This window comes from Aptenodytes forsteri, unplaced genomic scaffold, assembly GCF_000699145.1.
Source record: "Aptenodytes forsteri isolate BGI_AS27 unplaced genomic scaffold, ASM69914v1 Scaffold253, whole genome shotgun sequence".
Lineage (NCBI taxonomy): Eukaryota > Metazoa > Chordata > Aves > Sphenisciformes > Spheniscidae > Aptenodytes > Aptenodytes forsteri.
This window is the reverse complement of record NW_008794413.1, coordinates 377,572-397,789: the sequence shown is the minus strand read 5'-3', so window position 1 is coordinate 397,789 and position 20,218 is coordinate 377,572. Positions and strand designations below refer to the sequence as shown.

At 53.6% G+C, this 20,218-nt stretch overlaps 1 protein-coding gene across 1 annotated transcript in view; it reads right to left on the bottom strand.

Moving 5' to 3' along the window:
* Positions 1–17,881, bottom strand: part of EPHA8 (EPH receptor A8) — a 52,134-nt gene extending 34,253 nt beyond the window's left edge. The window contains exons 1-2 of the mRNA XM_019474523.1: positions 17,797–17,881; positions 5,022–5,086 (exon numbers count right to left, since the gene is read on the bottom strand). Of these exons, the coding sequence (XP_019330068.1) occupies positions 5,022–5,086; positions 17,797–17,881 (150 nt within the window). The remainder of the gene's footprint in view (positions 1–5,021; positions 5,087–17,796) is intronic.
* Between the last annotated feature and the right edge of the window lie 2,337 nt (positions 17,882–20,218).

The following is a 20,218-nucleotide window of genomic DNA, read 5'->3' as shown; positions in this document are numbered from 1 at the left end:
GGGAAGAGCACTCTTGGCTAATTGTGCCCAGGGGCCTCAGGATACGTCCCTTTACCCAGAGTGGAGGGGCAGAGATGGGGAGGTGCAAACCACCTCTGAAGGTCTTTCCTGGTGGTCCCGCCAGTAAAGCCAACATGGAGCATGCCAGGTGTTGGGGCAGCTGCCTGGGTGGCAGAAGCCCACCAGCTCTCTGGGCTGACCCCAGCCCATGCAGAGAGGGGGACGCTGTGGGGCCAGACCACAGAGGTGCTGGTGGGGAGCAGACAGGGAGGACGTGGGCAGCATGGGAGGCCTTTCTCTGGCACTCAAGGTGCTCCCATTATAATTAGCTTTTGCAAGGCATCATTCAAGCTCCTTAGATACCCTGTGTCTGAACAAAATCATTTCCTGTTTGACTTTGTAAATCAAAGTAGACGATACAATAATTATTAATAATATGTTGACTTATCTCATCAGCATTTTAATTAGTCAGTAGAAAAGCAATTTGCAAAGGGGCCGATCAGGCTCCCTCTGATCCAGCAGGTCACGTGCCAAGCAAGGAGAGGGGAGAGAAGGGCACTGGGGCACTGGGGCATTTTGCTGGGGAGAGCTGGGAAACCAGAGGCACCGAAGGGGAAGGGACAGCCTCTTTGACGGCACTGATAAGAGTTTAATTTTCAATGCAAAGGGAATTGTTCTGGGGATGGAGTGAGCTTCAAAGCTCCTGGGAGCCTTTGAAGTTATAATTGAGAGAAGCCGCAGCCCGTGGGACAGGGATGCTCCTGGTGACCCTTCCGCTTCCTGCACGTGTCTCCGGGGTGGAGGTGAGGGGGGGGACACAATTAAACCCCTGAGTGGCAATTACAGCCAATTACCCCTCAGTTAATTGTCTGGCAAGAGGAAATGTCAAAACAGGCCACGCATGCCTCCCTGATGGCTTGACACCCCCAGGGCTTTGCTCCCAGCCCCCTGTTCCTCTGCTCTTGCTGGCCACAGCAAACCCAGATAGGAAAAAAACCTTCCTGTGGGGCAAGTTCACCTTGCCCACAGGTGTGATGAAAACATCAGGACTTTGCAAGTGGTACCCTTCCAGTTTTGCACTGCTGATGCTTTGGACCATTGCCCTGGCTGTGCGGGCAGCTCTGGGATCTCCCAGTCCAGAAGAGGAAACCTCTGAGACTGCTGCCTTTCCTCTGGCATCCCCAGGAGCCCCAGAGAGGTGGTACAGGACCTGCAGGTGCTAGAAAAGCAAGCCATAGGGCACTAGGGACTGAGCTAGCAGACACAGGTCCCCTTCTTAAGCTCCTCAGGCTGGGGAATGGGCTCTGTGTTGTTTAGTGCCGTGCAAAGACCCAGCCAGAGCTACCCACCTCCCCACTGTCACCCATGCAGTGGCCCTGGGCTCATGTGGGACAGGAGAATGGAGATGTGGGTAAAGGAAAAACAAGCATGACTTCAGCTGGGGAGCCAGGGTCAGCATTGCTGTCCCTTGGCAGGAGGATGCTGTGACGGATCTGTGTATCCATGGATGGAGCAGAGACCCTGCGGGGAAATCCTGCACCCTCCAGCACCCAGCGCACGGTCCAGCTGCGGCTCAGGCAGGACAGCCAGCAGGCAGCAAGGGAGGATAGTGCGGGAGGGAGCACTGCCACCTTTTTTCCAGCAGAAGTATCTGAATTAAGGAAAGGGCAGCAAAAATAAGGGACCTCAAATAAAATCTGGCTTCACAGTACACCACCTCCATACCACACCAGCAGCTGGGCTCTACCCAGCCCAGGGCTGCCAGAGTCACAGCACGCCACAGTGGGCAGGGACAGTCCCAGGGACACCAGCAGTACTCCTGAGATGGTGACCAGCAAATTCAGTCCCTTTCCTGGAGCACAGATCACACCAGGCTTGGAGCCATGTGGACCCAAGCTACCAAGCCTGCGAGTCACCCGGCATCTCTCCCACCTGAATCCGAACCCTGCTGTAGGGGCTGCTCAGGAGGCATCTGCTCAGTGCCAAACCACTGGCACTAAGAGCAAGTATCCTACAGCAGCTTCTCTGAGACACCAGCACCCTATCCCACCTCCTTTCTGGTGATGGCAACTGGATCCAAGTGCAAATTTACTACTCAAAAAGCACCTGGAGCTGAAGAACCAGCAGGAGGGTAAAGGAATGAGATGCTCTTTCAGGATGATGCAATGCAATGGCCCATGGAGGAAGACCGGAGCACAGATCACACCAGGCTTGGAGCCATGTGGACCCAAGCTACCAAGCCTGCGAGTCACCCGGCATCTCTCCCACCTGAATCTGAACCCTGCTGTAGGGGCTGCTCAGGAGGCATCTGCTCAGTGCCAAACCACTGGCACTAAGAGCAAGTATCCTACAGCAGCTTCTCTGAGACACCAGCACCCTATCCCACCTCCTTTCTGGTGATGGCAACTGGATCCAAGTGCAAATTTACTACTCAAAAAGCACCTGGAGCTGAAGAACCAGCAGGAGGGTAAAGGAATGAGATGCTCTTTCAGGATGATGCAATGGCCCATGGAGGAAGAACCACAGTCCAGACAAGTGTTCAGAGGAGCCATTAAAACATCCAGCTGGAAAAAGATATGCAAAGTTGTTTGTGCAAGAATATCACACCGAAACCCAGGCACCCTTCTTGAAGGTGTTCAAGACAGCTTTCACACAGCTGTATGGTCGTCCTCTCGGTAACAAGGCCACAAGTTGGGCAAAAGCACAGGGTAAGCGAAGAGTGGTGGTACCCCATGACTTACCTAGGACTTGTAGGAGGACACAGCAGCATGTCCAAGAGGTGGCTTTGGCATTAGGTGTTATACAAGTCTTTTTGTTTTTCTTTTTCTTTTTTGGCATCCAGTATTAACTATTCTTAATAAACTTCACTAATAAGGTGGAGACTTCAGACATGTATTAGGGTTCAGGAGTTGCTGGTCTGCTGGTGAAGGGCTACTGGACATCTGCTGTAGTGCAAGAGAGCAGCACAGCAGTGACTGCCCTGCGAGCCAGCCCCAGCACCCTATGGTCATGTAACGCATTACACCTGACAGCCCTAATGGGTCGGGACCCAGGATTCATCCCCTGGATTTGCAGATGTACAATACAGGATGTTGCACCTTAACCGGTCATGGAAGTCCCTGAGAAAGAGGCACCTGTAGGCTGAACCCCTTGTCTGCTTTGGGAGTACAAGGTCCTGCCCAGTCATGCCCATGTGTCCCTAGGACAGCCAGCTCAGGTGGATTCATCTTCATACAAGTCAACTAGGTGATGTGATGGATCCCATCTGCATGTGTGACAGCTAGCAATGGGCCTGGGGATGTGGTCACACAGGTGTCTGGAGAGCTGGACTCATGGTGGAGGATCTGGAAGAAGGAGGGTCTTGGGCAGTCTGCAAGCAGTGTAGGGTCTGACTATGGGGAGGAATTGCTTAGGATGCAGTGAAGGGCAGAGCAGTGGAAGCGGACAAAGGAAAACAACCCTCATTCACATCCCAGAAACATCCTCCCTTCCAGGGGAGAAGAGGAAGCCCTGGTTCCTGATCCCCTGAACGTCCGTCGGGCCCCTCCAGGATGCCAGGATTTGGCAGGAAGGCTGGGATGAGATGGTAGCAGCAGGGTGACAGGACAGGGATCCACACGACCAAGGGCAGCCTGTGCATGACCATGAAAAGGACAACATCTCCCTCATCCAGGCAATGGCAGAAGAGGGTCTGGTGGCTTGAAACCGAAGCTAGGCAAACCCACGTAGCGATGGGTTTTTAACAGCGACCTGTTAACAACATCGCTTCAGGACCCGGAGGATTTACCACCACTGGCAATTTTGTAGTCAAGGATGTTTTTTTCTAAAAGCCGGGCTTTTCTGCGATGCGAGTGAATTGACAGGTCTGAAGGCCTGTATTTATGCAGGGGATCACATCACATTAGCTCTGCAGTCCCCTCTGACCTTGTACCTCTGAATCTATTACATTTCCAGGACAGTCATGATTGCAACATCTAACTGCTAAAATTAGAGCTGAGTTAATCACCTAATATATTTACATATATGATAATGTCTGATATAAATCTGATCATTGTTATTATTATGAATTCACACTTCTGATCACTCCTGCTCAAACAGTGCGGGGACTGAAAGTCTCAAGCAACAGATCAATGAAAATTATTAGAGGCCTGGGAAGATTTCTGTAGGAGGCGGAATTGAAAAGATTAGGACCATTTAGTTCAGAGAGGGGATGAAAAAGAGTGGACATGAAAAATCAACACAGCAGCGAAAGCCAGGTAGGCACCCAATTTTGCACATTTTGTGCATGCACCAAGCCCCACTGTGCCTTGCAGTTGGTCCTGTGTGTATTTATGGGATTGTTTCTGTTCACTAAATGAATGAGCAAAATCCTTACAGCCAGATCACCGCTGCCATCTGAAACTCACAATTTCCAGAAAGCTGCTGCAGCAGGAAAACCTGGACATGGAAATGCAAGTGAAGGGAGCGTGCGGAGGGGATCCAGCCAGTAGAGATGGCAAGCTCACATGGGGGTCACCACCCCTACATCTCTCCTGGCCACACCGCAGGGCTGTGCGTTTACATCCCCATTCCCCGTAAAAAAACATCTGCAGGGGATGCTCCCCTGCCCCTCTTGCCCAGTTCCCACAGCAAACTCCTCTGATTACAGGCAGTTGAGAGCTTCCCAGTCATTTTGGGCTGTTCCTCCTGACACTCCCCTGGTGCAGCGAGGAATTAGATGCTTCTCAGCATGAGTGCCCATGGGGCAACCCAGCTCTTGAGTTCCCTCAAAGCTCAGGACATGGTGACAGCCTGGTCCCTACCAGGGGACATGGAGAGTTAAACGGTGTTTCTAAAGCAGCAGCATCCCCCTGCTAGTCTTTCAGGCTGGCATTTTCCCAACAGACATGGTCTCTTTGCCCCATCAGCACTGACCAAGGCACCAACCTGGGGCTGAGATGTCCATCCACCCTGCCCACAGGGACCCATGGTGACCTATCCCACTGGGGTCCCCTATGTGCCAACAGCCGCTTCATACTTACCCCGTGCGAGGGATAAGTCATCCAGCCCCAGTCCCCCGGGATTGTTGACGTGTCTAGCAAGTTCACTGGAAAACACAGGAGCAAAACACTGTGTTAGAAAGCTTTCTCCCCGTCCCCAAGGGGCGAGGAACGGAGCCACCACAAACGATCCCTCCTCGCACCCCACTGGCTTGATTGTCCCCTGCACCCATCAATCCATGGGGCTGCTGCCAGGGACCTGCCTGGCTGCAGCTGAGGCAGATAGGGAATGAGGGGATGGCAACAAATGATGCTCCCCAGAGCTCTTGGTTCGGGGTAGAGTTGGAGTGGGGCTGTATCAGTCCTGGCCATAGGACTGAGAGCAACATGTCCTTTTGGAGGAGAGGGGGTTGCGAACAGCACGTTGGAGGGAATGCAGAGCAGGTCAGAAGGGATGCAAAGCAAGGGGGAGCTGGGGAAACAAACTCCAAGCATCAGGTTGTCCACCAGTCCCACCCTGGGCCAACACCAATGCAACCGGAGCATTGTTCCTCGCTTTGACACTTCTCCTCCAGAGGCGCCGCCAAGCCCTTTAGGCTCACATCCCGCCCAGCATCATCGGTTTGAAGTCTGCACTCCAACAGCTGCTGTAATTACACACCGCGGTGCCTGGCTCCAGCACAAAGTGACCTCCCATGGTCCTGCCTGACACCCCACTGGAGAGGCCAGACCGTGGGGGACAGGCTGCATGAGGAGGCCCATCAAAGCCAACCCTTCAAAAGCCCTGCCACTACCGGGAGCCCAGCTCAGGGAGGAGACACAGGCAAATCTGCAAGGAGAGGGGAGTAGCTTCTGTGGGGGGAGAGGCGAGGACGCCTTTGAACGTGCTCAGGAGCTTCCTGTGGAAACCTGTGCAGTGTCAGCTGGGGGAGGGAGGAAGCGGGATACCATGGCATTGCTGCATGCACAGGGTGAGCTGCCCCGAGTGTCATCTGCTGCCCATGAGCCCCACACCCAGATCCTGCAGCACCAGGCAGAGGAGAGCCTTGCCACTGCCTGATAACCCCCTGACTTGCTCAACACCTGGGGAAGAAGCCCAGGCCCCAGCTCCGGGGTACAGATCCAGAGGGATGGAGGCTTGGGAGAGGGTGCCAGCAAGGTGCCCTGGCCCTTGGGAGAGAGTGCAGTGGGCACCGACACCAGCGCACCCATGCCTTGTCCACCCCTCATCAGCACCAGGCTCCCTCAGGGACCTCCAGTGCCTCCAGCTTTCCCCAGAGCTCTTTGCCCTGCAGCCACCTAGTAAGGTCAAGCCCACACTGGATGCTGTGTCCATGCTGGCTGCTTTTCCTCACCCTTCAGCAGCATCAAACTGGACCTCGAGGCAAGGATGGCACAGCATCCCTGCTGCAGCACCAGGTCTTGGCTGGACCCTGGGCTCTGGCAGGATGGTGGTCTCAGTACAAGGCACCGGCTTGTTGCGGCAGGGACGGGGCACGTTGGGACAGTGGCTCCAGCCCCAGCAGAGGCTGGGCTCAGCATGATGCTGGTCCCAGCAGCCAGGGGAACGGGTGCCACTTTCATTTACTATTACCAGGCAGGGAAGGAGGGGAGGGGGGAGAGACCAGCAGAGACGTGAGCTGGCTGTGAAACGCCCAGACGTCATGCTCCTGACAGAGCAGATTAGGAGCTTTTGAGGCATTTATTAATGTTAGCAGAACAATTTGAAAGAATTTACAGGGTTTCTTGTGTGACTCCATTGGCCCAACAGCAGGCTGAGCCCCTCCACTCCCCGCACGGCGCTGCTCCCACTGCTAAAGAGGCCCCTTGCCCTCAGCACAGAGTAATTACCTCAGAGATCTCAAATCCATTTTTATTTGTTATTGTTAATCTGAAGATTTTCTGCCTATTTTCCCTGGGTAATTCACCCAGCAGGAGCCCGGGCTCAGGAGTTTCACTGCTCACAGTGCAGGAGCACGGTCCCAGTGACCCTCAGCAGGCAGGCTGCAGGGAGGGGACCGCTTTCACAGACCCTCTCTCCCCCCTGCTGTGGTCTCCGCACCCTCTTTCCCACGCTGAGATGCTCAGCAATGGACACGGCTGCCTCTCGCTGCTCTCCAGGCAGCACGAGGTGCCTGCACAGACTGGGGTCCAGCTGGAGCATTGTGCCGTGGGGAATGATGCTGAGATCGGAGCAGGCAGCCCCACGGTGGGACGTTCCCCAGGCTTGTCTGCACAGCAGCATGTGGGACCTGGAGCCAGCTTGCTACACCCCATCCCACCATGTGCACCATATGGTTGTCACCCAACTCCATATAGATGAAGGAGCTGTCTCCTTGAGGGTGCTTTGGTGCACAAATAACTGGACAAGCTTGCATTCTTTGCAACACACCCGTGGAGCAGATTGCTCGTGCCTCTTTGCGGGAAGCGGGCTAAGTTATTTCTTTTACTCCTTAACATGCATTTCAGCCAAGTGCATAGGAGTCCCACGCATTAAGCCCACTGCAGTGGGCATTGCACAAATATAAAGGCATTGCATGTCCAAGAACTCTTGCGTTAACTCATGGTATAGCACACATCTGTGGATCTGAGCATCCAACTAGCAGCACTGTTACATGCTGTGCTCAGATATGGGGAGGCCAATACTCTCCTGAAACCCAACCGTCCATTTCAGGGAAAGGTTACAGACCAATGCAGAGGGGAACCCGCCGCATCGCATGCGACAAGTGCCCCGTCCAGCCCCTTGCAGGTGATCTCCCAACTGCATCGCTTCTCCGGGGGCGATGCTCAGAAAAAGCCCACCCTTGATGCCGGAGGGCAAGCGAGACGGCCACAAAGGACCCCTTTCAGCTGAAACGTTTCTCAGAAAACATGTCAGTTTGGGAGACCTCTCTTCTACAGCTGGGCAATTCTGTTTGATGTTATGGACTGTCTGCACGTATCAGTCTCAAACTGTGAGCTCCATTTTGTTTTCCTGAGCACCATTTTGTATTTTCCCTATTCTGTGCCTTGGCCTTGGCTCGGTGTATTGAGCCAAAACACCAGGAGGTGTCAGGGGAAATTCTCGCACTGGTGGAAAAGCTGTCAAGCCTGATTGCCCGTTCAAATGGAAGCACCTAGGAGTGAGCAGGTCGCTTCCCCAGTGCCAGCTGGGGTCTTGAGCCAGAGTCTCACGCAGGGCAGACCTACTTGCTCCTTTATAAGGTTGCATCATGTAATGTTGCGTGCGTAGTGCACATTGCAATCTCGTACATGCAGATTATGCAGGAGTCGAAGACTAGGTGTATGTATATGCATTTGTATATGATGTATAGGTATAGTTTATACCTACATCTTTATTTTTATATCTATATCTATATCTATATCCATATCCGTATCCGTATCCATATCTGTGCCCATATCTACCAAATTCTGAACAGTGCTTGAGATGATTGAGGAAGCTGAGGCAGGAACTAGCATCTAGGGATGTACATTTTGCCTGGGTTCATGTATCTCTTGTGCTGTATAAAGAGTGAGCACTCAGAAACCCTTCCCAATATTTGTGCTGGTGACTGTGGCTCCTTCAGGGATGTATTACATCCCTACAAACAGAGGCGCAGGTGCCTTGGGGTCCCACATCCAAGCATCCCAGGCTCAGGAGCAGTGCCATGGGAGCCACAGCTGCCCAGCCCAGGGGAGCCTGTGGACCCTCGGCCTGCCCAGGGGTGCATGGTGGGGTGGTGGGACAAGCCCAGGGGTGACATGCTGGGGGATGCGCTGAGCCCCAGCCTCTAGAAGAGCAGTGGGGGACGAAAGAGGGCTCTGAGCTCCCTTGCTAATTGTTAACCCACTGCAGTCTTCACTCTAATTACTCTGTCATCTCCCTCCCAGGCAGGGGCTTTGTAGCGCAGGCGTGGGGAGGAAGGGTCAGTGGGAGCAGCCCTGTTCCCTTGGGCTTCAGTTCCTCTCCATCACAACTTCAAAGGCCTCCCAAGATTCACAGCAAGGCTCCCCCCCATGCAACAACGCCTTTTGCATCGATAATTAAACTCTTATCAGCCCGGTTAGGCGCTCCTGCTCCCTGCTACCCAAAAGACCGGCAGGCTCAGCCCCCACAGACCCACATGGGTCTGCACACCCCACGCTGGCCCCACAGCCCCAGCCCCACTCGGTGGGGGAACGACACGGGGAGGGTTATCCGCAGCGGGAAGAGAGCACTGGGCTATGGGAAAGGGGCAGGGAGAGGCTCCCTGAGAGGAGAGGAACAAGAGCCAGCAGCATTCATTTCCCATAATCTCAGGCAGGACTTTGAAGGGGCAGGTGGGGCCAGGGTGGGTCAGCTATTTGTGTCCCACCATTTAATGCAGGGGCATGCTGAATAGCCAGCCGTGACCTTTCCATCTCAGGAGGCAAAGCTGAGCAACAAAGCTGTGTCTTATTGGCCTCGGAGTATCACGGTGGGACAGGACGGGATGCCTCACTTTCAGCTTCCCCCTCCCCTGGACAATATTTATCGTTAAAGAAAGAAAAAAATAGTCATTTATTCGCCAACACACGAGGCCAACCACTGGTGCTTCGAGGTAAAAGCAGCAAGCAAGGAGGGGAGGTCAGTTCTTCCCATTTGGGAGCTGTGAGCAGGGGATGTGCCCCACGGATCCGGGTCAGCACCGCGGCAGTGGGGCGATGCACACCAGTGCTCTGCTGCACAAGCGGACGGATCCAGGCAGGCTTTGTCAAGCAGCTGCTTCTCCACGAGGCTGCACGTACTAAGGACACAGCGGGGATGGTGCTCGCATCAGCACCCGCTGGCCTCGGCTGCCCAGAGAGGAAATTTAGGAAAGCATTGCAGGTAGATATAAAAGATGTCACCAAATCCGGCAGGAATGTGGGATTTCCACATTTCTGGGAATGCCAGAGTCAGGCTGAAAAAAAAAAATATTAAAAAGAAACATTTTCAAACAATTGCTGTGAAAAAGCAGTGCTGCTTTTTTGACATGGCCTAATTCCCATTTCAGGATTTCTTCTCAGACCTCTGGATTGTTGCTGTGAACTTTCTGTATTTAATTTTATGTCATTTTGTAATGCATCAGGAGCAGTAATGCCCATAAGGACTGCCCAGAGCGTCACCCCTTTTCAGTATACCAGGAGCAGAAGACACTTTGATGTAGGAAGAAAGCTTGTTTGTTCAATCAGTGCTAACAAAAAGCCACAGTTCAGGTTTTAAAAATAAAATGATCAACCTGATCCTTCCAGACCCTGCATGATATCATGTAAGATAATGTGCAGCGCAAGAGCATAACCTGTGGTAGAACTGAGGTGTCATGAAATAATGTAAAAAATGAAACAAAACAAAACAAAACACCCTGAATAAAGTATTTCCAAGGCTAAAAACCTTGAAATTACAGGGCAGCATTTTTTTTCCCCAGGAAAAAAAAACACATCAAAAGCCAAACAGCAAAAAAATGTTCCCTCTCAGAAATATAGGTGAGAAAATATAGATGTAAAATGTTCATGTTTCCTACTCGGTTTGAGACTCCTGATGCTCATGTGCAGTGGGACAGCCAGGGCAAGTTGGGCACGCTGGCTTAGGTGACCCAAATTAAAGCACACACACTACCCACCGCTGGGCAGGGTGTTACAGTACTGATGTGCATCCCTGCATCGTGGCACACACAGGTTTTGGTGCAAACAGTGCATGGTCAGAGCTGGACATAAATAACTGACTGGAAATATTAAAAAAACACAGTGTGTCCCAGGGCTTGAGGACGGGGCGTACGGGGCCAGACCCAAGGCTCAGAGCAAGGGGTGAGCACACGTTTCCAAGTCCCCACCCAGTCCAGGAGCTCGTGCCGGAGGGCAAGGAGCTATTTCAGGCTCAAGGGGCAGCTGGGCTTGTTGTAATTCAGGGCAGAAGCCAGAGGAGGAGGTGGGAAGGCTCTGGGGATGGAGGGGGGTGAGAAAGGTCAGGGAGGCAAGAAATTCCATGGAAACATCCGATGTGAGCAGGGGAAGGAGCAGGACTGCGGCAAGGCTGGGGAGGGGGCAGGCACTGGGGAGCACCAAGGGCAGCTGAAGGGTCCCTGCAGCCCCGGAGGAGGGTTCTGCAGACCTGGTGTCCCCAGGTCTGGATTTGGCCATCTGGGAGTCATGCAAGTCCTTTCCATCACAATGTACCCAGCCTAAGGGACGGCAAGATGACACGGACCCGTCCATCAGCAGAGAGGAGCCCGCGCCTTGCATAGCCACCCCTTGGCATCTCGTTTGCCTAAAGCCCTGTGAGAGCTAATCTGTTCAACCCACACGCCGTCAAAGGACAGCTTTTTGCATCCCCGACCAGTGTCCCCAAACCCAGAAGCTCAAAGAACAGGTAATGGACCTGCACCCGGACCAGGACTTCCCACTTTTCACCAAGCTGCAGTCCCAGGTTCAGGGACAGGCTGAATATCTCATGCCACCAGTAATGCAATATCGTGACAGTCTTTAAAAATTGTACAGGAGAGTTTTCTAACAGAAAATACACCTCTTCTGCTTGCGGTAAGCAAAACCTGTGTGATACAGACTCGGGGAAACGGGAGCCCTCTCCAGAGGAGTTTGTGCCAGTGTCCTCACACCAGTCCTGACTCCCTCTTCTCTTTTCTTACATTTGTTGGGTATAGCAAAATAGACACAGATGCGTTTTCAGCTTTAGCCGCTCAGGTTTCTGACTTCTGCTGCATTTTTTGGGAGTCGAAGCTCACGCCAGGCAAGCCCCTAACACCATCCCAGGTCTTTATCCCAGAGCACCTCAGTGCTTCCACTCCCCGACTGTACGCTGCACGCCCACTCGGTTATCTCCTGCCTGTTTGGGATTTTTCAGATTTCTTACCCAAAATCAGGACTCCCTAGTGTCACTCCCAGCCGCTTCCCATGCCACCCACAGCGACTCAGGTGGCCCTGGCGCTGGAGACCTGTGCGTGTAGCAGAGCCCATGAGTCCATCAGCAGGACAAACCCTGCAGCACCCTGAAAAAGACACCCTGCCTTTCCCACTGATTCCTGCATCCCAGCAGTCCTGGCAAAGATTTGAGTTTTATCCTCTCTGGAGGTTTCACTACGGAAATGTGGATTTTTGCAAATGTGCTCACTTATCTAGAATATCTGAAGGGGCTTTGGATGGCAGTTTTTCAGGCTGTCGGATGCTTTTTCCCTAATTTCTCTAAGGACGTCTTTTGCTCTCACACCAGTTGGCCACCCTAAACCATGCTTAGCTGTTTGCACCCCAGTGACATTTTTAAAGCAAGATAATTTCTTTTAAAGGCAATTACTTTGCTCTCTTAAAAATAGCTTTCTAAAACGGAACATTTTCACGGACAAAAATACCAATACTAAAAACGTTTGAGGGAACAGGCTAAATATCTCATGCCACTGGTAATGAAATATCACAAGAGTCCTTAAAAAGTGTATGAGAGAATTTCCTAACACAAAAGGTATTTCATCCAAGGAAGGATCTGGTGACTTGTGCACGCCCTTGATGCTGGGATGGAGCTGGTCTATCCAGCTGCAGCCAGTGCTGTTGCCACTCACTTACATGGTTAAGGCATTTTAAATATGAGAAACTGGAGATAAAGCAGAAGATACCACAGGCACAACCACGATACCAGGGCTGGAGGAAAAAAACTGAGAGAGGGAACTGGCAGAGCCCGATCTCCTTGCGCCCACGAGGAGTGCGAGGCACCCGGTTACACTCAGCGTACTTTCACGGGAGAAAAATACGGGCTTTTTAATCTAGCAAGAAAAGCCTAACGAGAACAAATAGCTGGAAGGTGAAGCCAGGCAAATTTGTATTAGGGAAAAGAGGGGTCCAATTTTTTTAAGGCTGAGGCTGATGAGCCATTGGAACGAACTGTTAAAGGCAGCGATGGGTCTGCCTTTGCCGATGTCTTCAGATAAACGTTGAATTCCTTTCTGGACAGTGTCCCTGGGCCACACACAGTTCATTAGGCTTTATTGGTGTGGCTAGACCCGATCCACAAAGGAGTTACATCCTTTATGTAGTTATTTACGACCTTAAGTACCGCACATCTACACAAGCAGGACATGGGGGTTTTTTGTTTCTTTTTGAAGGAAATACGACTGCATGATCCCGCCGCTCACTTTTGAACTACCGGGGCTGAAGGGGTTAATCGTTTCTCTGTGACAGAGGAATAATTTTGAGTGTTGGTCATGCAAACACACTGGGGTTAGGAGAATGAACTACCAAAAACTGTCAGGGTATGAATAGAGTTATCATATGAATGGATTTGCCACCAGAGATAAAGGCAGCACCGAAGGCTGCCAGCGAGGCGAGCAGGGACATACGAAACACAGGATCTGACCGAAACAAAGAGCGGAGGTGTCAGGATGTCTTGATAAAGCCGGCACTCCCCGGAGTCTACTGGGGTTAGGAGAATGAACTACCAAAAACTGTCAGGGTATGAATAGAGTTATCATATGAATGGATTTGCCACCAGAGATAAAGGCAGCACCGAAGGCTGCCAGCGAGGCGAGCAGGGACATACGAAACACAGGATCTGACCGAAACAAAGAGCGGAGGTGTCAGGATGTCTTGATAAAGCCGGCACTCCCCGGAGTCTTGCCGCCGGGACCCCAGGTGCGCCGACCCCAGTGGGATGCGTGGGACGAGCCGCTCTGCCTCCCTCCCTGGCTGAGCATCTTTTGGGGCTGGGGTTCATAGCTGGTTTTGTTTTTTTTTCTTTTGGGTAAAATATTTTTCTAATCATTTCTCAGCAATCGAAAAAATAGGGAATTCCTTCGTCCCTGTAGTAATTCATCAGGTTTTCAGTTGTACTTAAATTTGGATTCATCAGATCTATTTCCACCATCACCAAAATGGGTGACCATTTATTTTCACTGTAAATAAACCCCTCACAACTTCAGGAAACAAGAATTCAAGGAGAATGAAATAAAGCTTACAGAGTAGGTGCATTTTGTGCACCGTTGTGTTATTTTTCTGCAAATTTGGGGGTTTGATTTTCCAGAAGTTTTATAAGCTATTAATACGATGAACATGAAGATGAGACCAGAAACATATCCCCATGAGCCTACCTAAAATCATGCAAGTATTTGCTTTATATCAGCATTTTGGGAGCAATCAAAAAATTACACACCCCAAAAATGATTGGTTTGGTTTTTTTTTTTCAAAAGTAGCCCAAATCAACTCCCATGTTTTAAACTAATGCTTCTCCATCCCCCCATCACCAAAAGTCTGTATATCTAAAACCTCTTGTTTCCTATTCTTACGGAGGAACACGGCATCCTCACAGCCTTTTTACAACTGCAAAAGCTATTTCCTCTCCCTTTCAGAGCTTTGCTTCTCCCGCAGCCCCGACTTCGGCATTGCTGCAGAAGGGGTAGAAAAGTAGCGCTGAATAAACACGCAGATGAGTTTTTACCTCTTTTTCTGTTTGAGCAGGGGGGCAATTAATGAGATTACAATCGAGAGATTAGCAGGGGAGATTGCCACAAACCCTTCCTCTGGCCCCCATTTCGGCAGCGCAGCAAGCTGCTGGGTTTTCCCAAGGACCCTGGTGCTCTCCCGCGCCCCATCCCTGTTGCAGGGAGGAACAAAACGTCTCCATCACCGACCCCGTGGTGCAGGGAAAAGGCAAGCATCCCTGTGCCATCAGCTCTGCATCCTCCCCAGTACGATCCCTGTACATCACCCTATCCCCGTCACCCGCTGTTTGCCTCGGCCATCTCTACATGCCCTGAAATGCTGGGGGAGATGTCCCTGGGTCCCCCTTCCCTGCTGCACCATATTCACCACTGAGGTACCATCCAAGCTCACCCGCGGGCCATGGGGTCCATGCTGTGATGGGGAGGAAAGTCACCCACCTCACGGATGGAGAGCAGAGCTGAGCCGGAGGCATCACCTGGGAGGGAGCAGACCTCAGCAGCAGCATTTGAAGTGCCATTTTCCGGCAGAAAATACAATTTTGTCACCCCCTGCCCAAGCCCCAAATGTGGTAATTTCTCCTCATCTGATTTTCTTTCAATACAACAAAGATATTTCATATTTTATTATTTAACTTCAATTCGTGGTGTCATGTAAAATATCCACTTTAATATTTTTGCCTATGCAACTTGGTGTGTAATAGTGTAAATATCTTAGTCTATCACACTATCTTCATATTATTGAAAATAACTTTTCTACCTCCCTGCTCTAAAGCAATTTAACAATTTCAGACAAAATTTTTTCAGTGCTCCAAATGAAAATCTTCCACATTCTGCAAATTTTCACCCATCTAGAAAAAATTTGAGTTTTGGCTTTCAATGCATTTTGCAATGGCTGCCATGCTTAAATGTGGGGATTTCCCACAGAACAGCGATTCCCTTTTCCTCCCATTTCCAGGGCACCCACTGCACGCAAGACTGAAAGGAATAAAAATTATAAGCTCAAAACTTCTTGGAACAAATCTTTCAGGAAAGAGGAAGGCACTGGGAGCTCTTGGAAGGGGAAGAAAATCAGACTGAAGCCATTTCTTCAGGTTAATACACGTCTTTGTATACCAATTGCCTCCCAATACGCACACGCAAAGTGTAACACACGCCGGCCTTAAATTTGCTTTGCGGCTGTAATTTTCTACCCTGCAGCTCTTGAACGAGCATTAGGTTTGCTGGGTAGCATGGCCAGAGATGCACGGCAAGAAGCAGACCGTGGCTGTGGCAGCAGGCAGAGGTCACGGTCAGCAGCAGCGGGGCACCTTTGTGCACCACGGCTACACACTCTCACCGTGCCCGCACGTGCCACGCGCTGTAGAAATGGGGTAGCAAAGCCTAGCACAACCAGAGTGCAGGAGACACCAGGGCAGTGCTGCACTTTGCAGCATCTCTCCACATTTCTAGTCCCATCCCCATGCCAGCGCGCTCAACCACCGGCACCGCAACCGTCCCGGCACAGACGCTGCCACCAGCCCAGCCCAGCACTCTGAGACGCCGGGTGCTGGCAGGAGCCTGCAGCCACATCCCCAGCTCTACTGCTCACATTGCAAGGCCCGGCTGGCACTGACCTGCCCCGTACATCCTTGGGGGTGGTGGACGGAGCACCACCAGCTTTCTGCAGGGTCCCACACTTTGTCCTGATGTCACCCAGCACCTTCTGCCCGGTCTAACCCAGATCCAACCCGCTTGGTCTTCCCCAGAGCCCGTCTCATCCCCAGCCCCACACATCCCCCTGACTAAGCCTGTTACTGAGACTAGCTTTTCTTTCCAAAAAGTCTTGCAGGAAACCCAGGTCTTGCCCAGCCAGGGACAGGCAGACAGCAGTCCAGGGACTAGCTGTCCATACATATGCCATAAAACCCACCCCAGCAGCCAGCGATCTCCTCCGCAGAGGAAAGCAAAGAAGCCCCAGCCTTGCTTGTCCATGCCCAGGGTTAGCCAAGTTCAGGCAGGGCTGCTTGGCTTTGCTGGGCTGCAGCGCCAAGAGCCCAGGGCAGCACGGGCAGCATCCTGCACTGCACTCTGCCCAGGGCTTGGAGCACGGGGTAGCTGCTGCACCATGGAGTGGAGGGCAAGCAAGGGCTGGGGGTGTCGGGGTGCTGGGGTGCCATCCTGCACCCACACAGCCCGTCCCAGCAGTGAGAGCCCAATGCATCCCCCCACAAGGGCAGGAAAGCTGGTGGGGAAAGGAGCAGGAGGAGTGCCAGGAAGCGGACAGCTGGCAGAAAACAGGGTTAGGACCAGCAAATAGCTAGAAATGGGTAATACAGGTGAGGAAGACAGGCTGGGTGGGAGGGGAGGTGCAGGTGGGTGTTGGAAGATGGCAGTAGGCAGAAGGACCCGGCCCAGTGGAGTGCCGCAAAGTGCACAAGGCACCACAGTGCCAGCACACGGGCCTCGGCGTGCCGGAAGGATGGCAGGGATGCAGGGGCAGGAGAAGGGAGGGATGCCACTGCCGCCACCAGATAGGGACACAGGCTGCAAAGGGCGCTGGCCGCCACTCTCAGGCGTAACAGAAGGGAGGAAGGATGCTGCTGCCAGTGCCAAGGACACACTCAGGAGCGGGAACGGCAGATCTCCGGGTGATGAAGATCAGCAGACCCGGGAAGCAGCCGCTCTGCCGCTGCCAGCACGGAAGGAGGCAGGCAAGCGGGTGGGTGGCAGGCAGCAGGAGCAGTGCTGCCGAAGCTGAGGGGGGGCCCAAGATGCTGGAGCAGGGTTGCACTGCTGACAAGGGCTGGGGATGAGCACGGCTGGCAGCAGGGTAGACCGTCTGGGTGGCAGGAGCAGGCCTGATGGTGCTGACACCGAGATGTCGGGAGAGGGTCCCTGGCTGCATCCCTGCTTCCCACTTGGGAAGTTTTCCAACCCTTTCCCTCGCGATAAGTTTCCCACCTGAGTGCCATTCCAGCTCCCCGCACCCTCTGCACACCCTCCCGTGCCCACCCGCTCACTCCATCGCAGCCCATGCCACCCGGCCAGTACGCACGGCCCCACGCTGCCGCCAGCTCTGGTGATGGGGATTGCCATGGCTGAGCTGGTGCCTGTGTCCCTGCCCCCCTACAGCCACCCCTGCACGCTGCAGCAGAGCTCTTGCAGGGGAGGCCGGGCAGAGCTGGCAGGCATTGCTGCAGAAATCAAGTCCTCCTGCCCAGCTCCGAAGTTTAGCCTCCGGTGCAAAAGCTCCAGGATCAGCAAACTCAGGCAGGCAGGAGCCCGGAGCTGCGCTCCCCTGGGAGGAGGGAGAAGCTAAGCCTGGCAGAGTGAGCGAGCCCACGCGGACACATCCAAACAGCTGCAGCGATCCTGCAGGTCCCCCCAACACTGCCCCATCATGCCAGGGCCAACCGGGTTCCTACCTTCGCTGGTGGTGGCAGAGAGGCAGGCAGCCAAAGCGATGATGATGGAGAGTGAGGATGTCAGATCCCCCTGTGCCCATGCCATGGTCTGTCGGGGCCACCAGGCGCGGGACAGGGCCATCGCGGTCGTCCCAGCACCTCTGTGAGCAAGCGCCCGGAGCTACGGCACACGCCGGCTAATGCAAAGGCACTTTGCGCACATTGCTCGCATCCACACAGGCAAGCGGCTCGGCAGGGAGGGAGCAGCCTGCCTGTCACTGCTCACAAGCCAATGGGGTGGGTGGGCTCTGCAGCGAGCCCCCCTTCCCGCACTACACGCGCACGCTGTACCCAGCCCGAGCATCCGGATGGCAGGCTCCCGCTCCCCCCTGCTATCCGTCCTCCCTCCCTCGTGATGCTCGAGCAACCCCCGCCACTTCTCATGCTCCCTGTCCCTCTTCGCTGCTCTCGTCCAGCTACTGCAAGAGCCAAACTTGCAGCCCAAGCTGTGATCCAGCGGGGAGCTCCATGCTTGGTCGGGGTCAGGCATGAAGGGGACAGGGTTGCCCTTCAGCCCCAGTGTGCACGGAGAGGAAAACCCCTTGCACATGCTCCCCTTGCATATCTGGGGTGGGGAAGACAGGCAGAACCACCCCCCCCTTGATGCTTTTCATGGCACATCATCCTGGGATAGACACTCTCCACTCACCCTTGAGCTGGGGCAGCAGGAACAGGGACAACACGGCCAGGTCTCACAACACCCAGCCTGTTTACAGCCGGGTCAACCACCTGAGACAGGGACAACCCCTTCAAAAGCAGAGTTTGGGAGGATGCAGCGGTTGTCCCAGGGTGGGCAAGGCCAGGCGCTGGGCAAGGGGGCCCTGTGACGAGGGTCTGGGCTGCCTCAGGAGCACCGAGCATCCTCCCCAGGGCCCTGCTGAGGAAGCCTCTGCATCCCTCTCACTTGGAGCCATCAGAATTGCCGAGCCGGTGAGTACCTTGCTCAGCATTAAACACTCGGCATCTGTCAACAGACCCCCCACAGCGGCTGCGACTGTTTCCCCATCTAAAAGCTGAATGATGGGCTGATACCTGCCATGGTAACCACAGATGCTGACTCCCATCTATGCCACATGCGGTGGGGTTATTCACTCTTCCATGCGCTCACGGCCAGGGGACCGATGTGTGACTGCAGCCCTCCCCTGCCCCCAGCAACTCACCCCAGGAAGAGGCACATGAGCGAGGACAGGCATCTCTGTTGATTGTCAGGCCATCCCTTGGATAAAGCTCACCCCAGACTTGCTCAGTGGGCTTGGGGCTGGGGGGGAGTGTCGCACACCCTCCATCCCCTCCTGGATCCCAGCATGTTTCCTGGAGATGCTGGACCCCATGCTGGGGCACCCCATGGCATTGTCAGCAGCTTCCTACGTGCTGGGGCGAGAGGGGGTCCCTGCCCGTCTCACAGCGCATGGTTGCAATAATTCCCCATTCAGAGTGGATGAGGATTGAGCCTGCAGGGACATGTCTGCACCACTCGTCTCCAGGACCTGGGAATGGCCCAGGGTGTCAGGTCCCTCCAGGTTTTTTGCTCTGCCTGCCTGGGAAGACATCCATCCGGAGACAGCGCTGGAGAGATCCTGTCATCAGCAGTATGTATAAGCGGGATGGGCTTGCAGAGCGGCTCAGGCAGGGATACGGCCGTGGCTCAGGGAATACTCCAGCAGTTCCCAAGGCAGCTGGCAGAGGCTGAGCGGTGCTGTCAGGCTAAGACCACCTAAGCAATGGTCTTTGCAATGGGCCTTGGAGCAAAGGGGTCAGGGCTGATGGTTTCCTGAATTGCACCAAGCCACCCGGAAGCCCCAGAGCAGCGTTGATGCCATGATGGGTGCACCCCTGCAGCTGGTGGGAGAGCTGATTTTCCGCCAGCTATCTCATTGCTACTGCAACCCAGCAATCTCCTTGTGCTGAAAGGGCTTGTCACAGCTCAGTGCTGGATCCCTCAACTCTTTGTCACTCAGTGCCCAAGCAGAGCCAGGCATACCAGAGGGACACCATCCACACTGCCACCATATCAGTCCCAAGCTCTGGAAATGAACCTCTGGGGAAGCAGAAGCCAGCTTTGGACTTGCAGTACTGAGTGATGCCCGCTCCCAGTGTGATGCTCTAACATGGGGGGTTAACCCTGCAGACCTCCAACACAACCCACGCACCCACGCAGGCTCTCCAGTCCCCTGATGCCATCCCAGCCCCACGTGTCCCAGGAATGTGGGTCCTCCAGGTCTTGCAGAGGTGCCCAGGGCTACCAGATATTGCACCTCCCCACAGCTTTTGGCTTTGCCGTGACTCAGGTTCCTAAAGAAGCTGCAGTGGTTGGGCACTGTTACAGAGTGTAAAGCGGCTTTGCAGGAGCTAGGACACAGTGGCTCCAGAATATCCCTCCCAG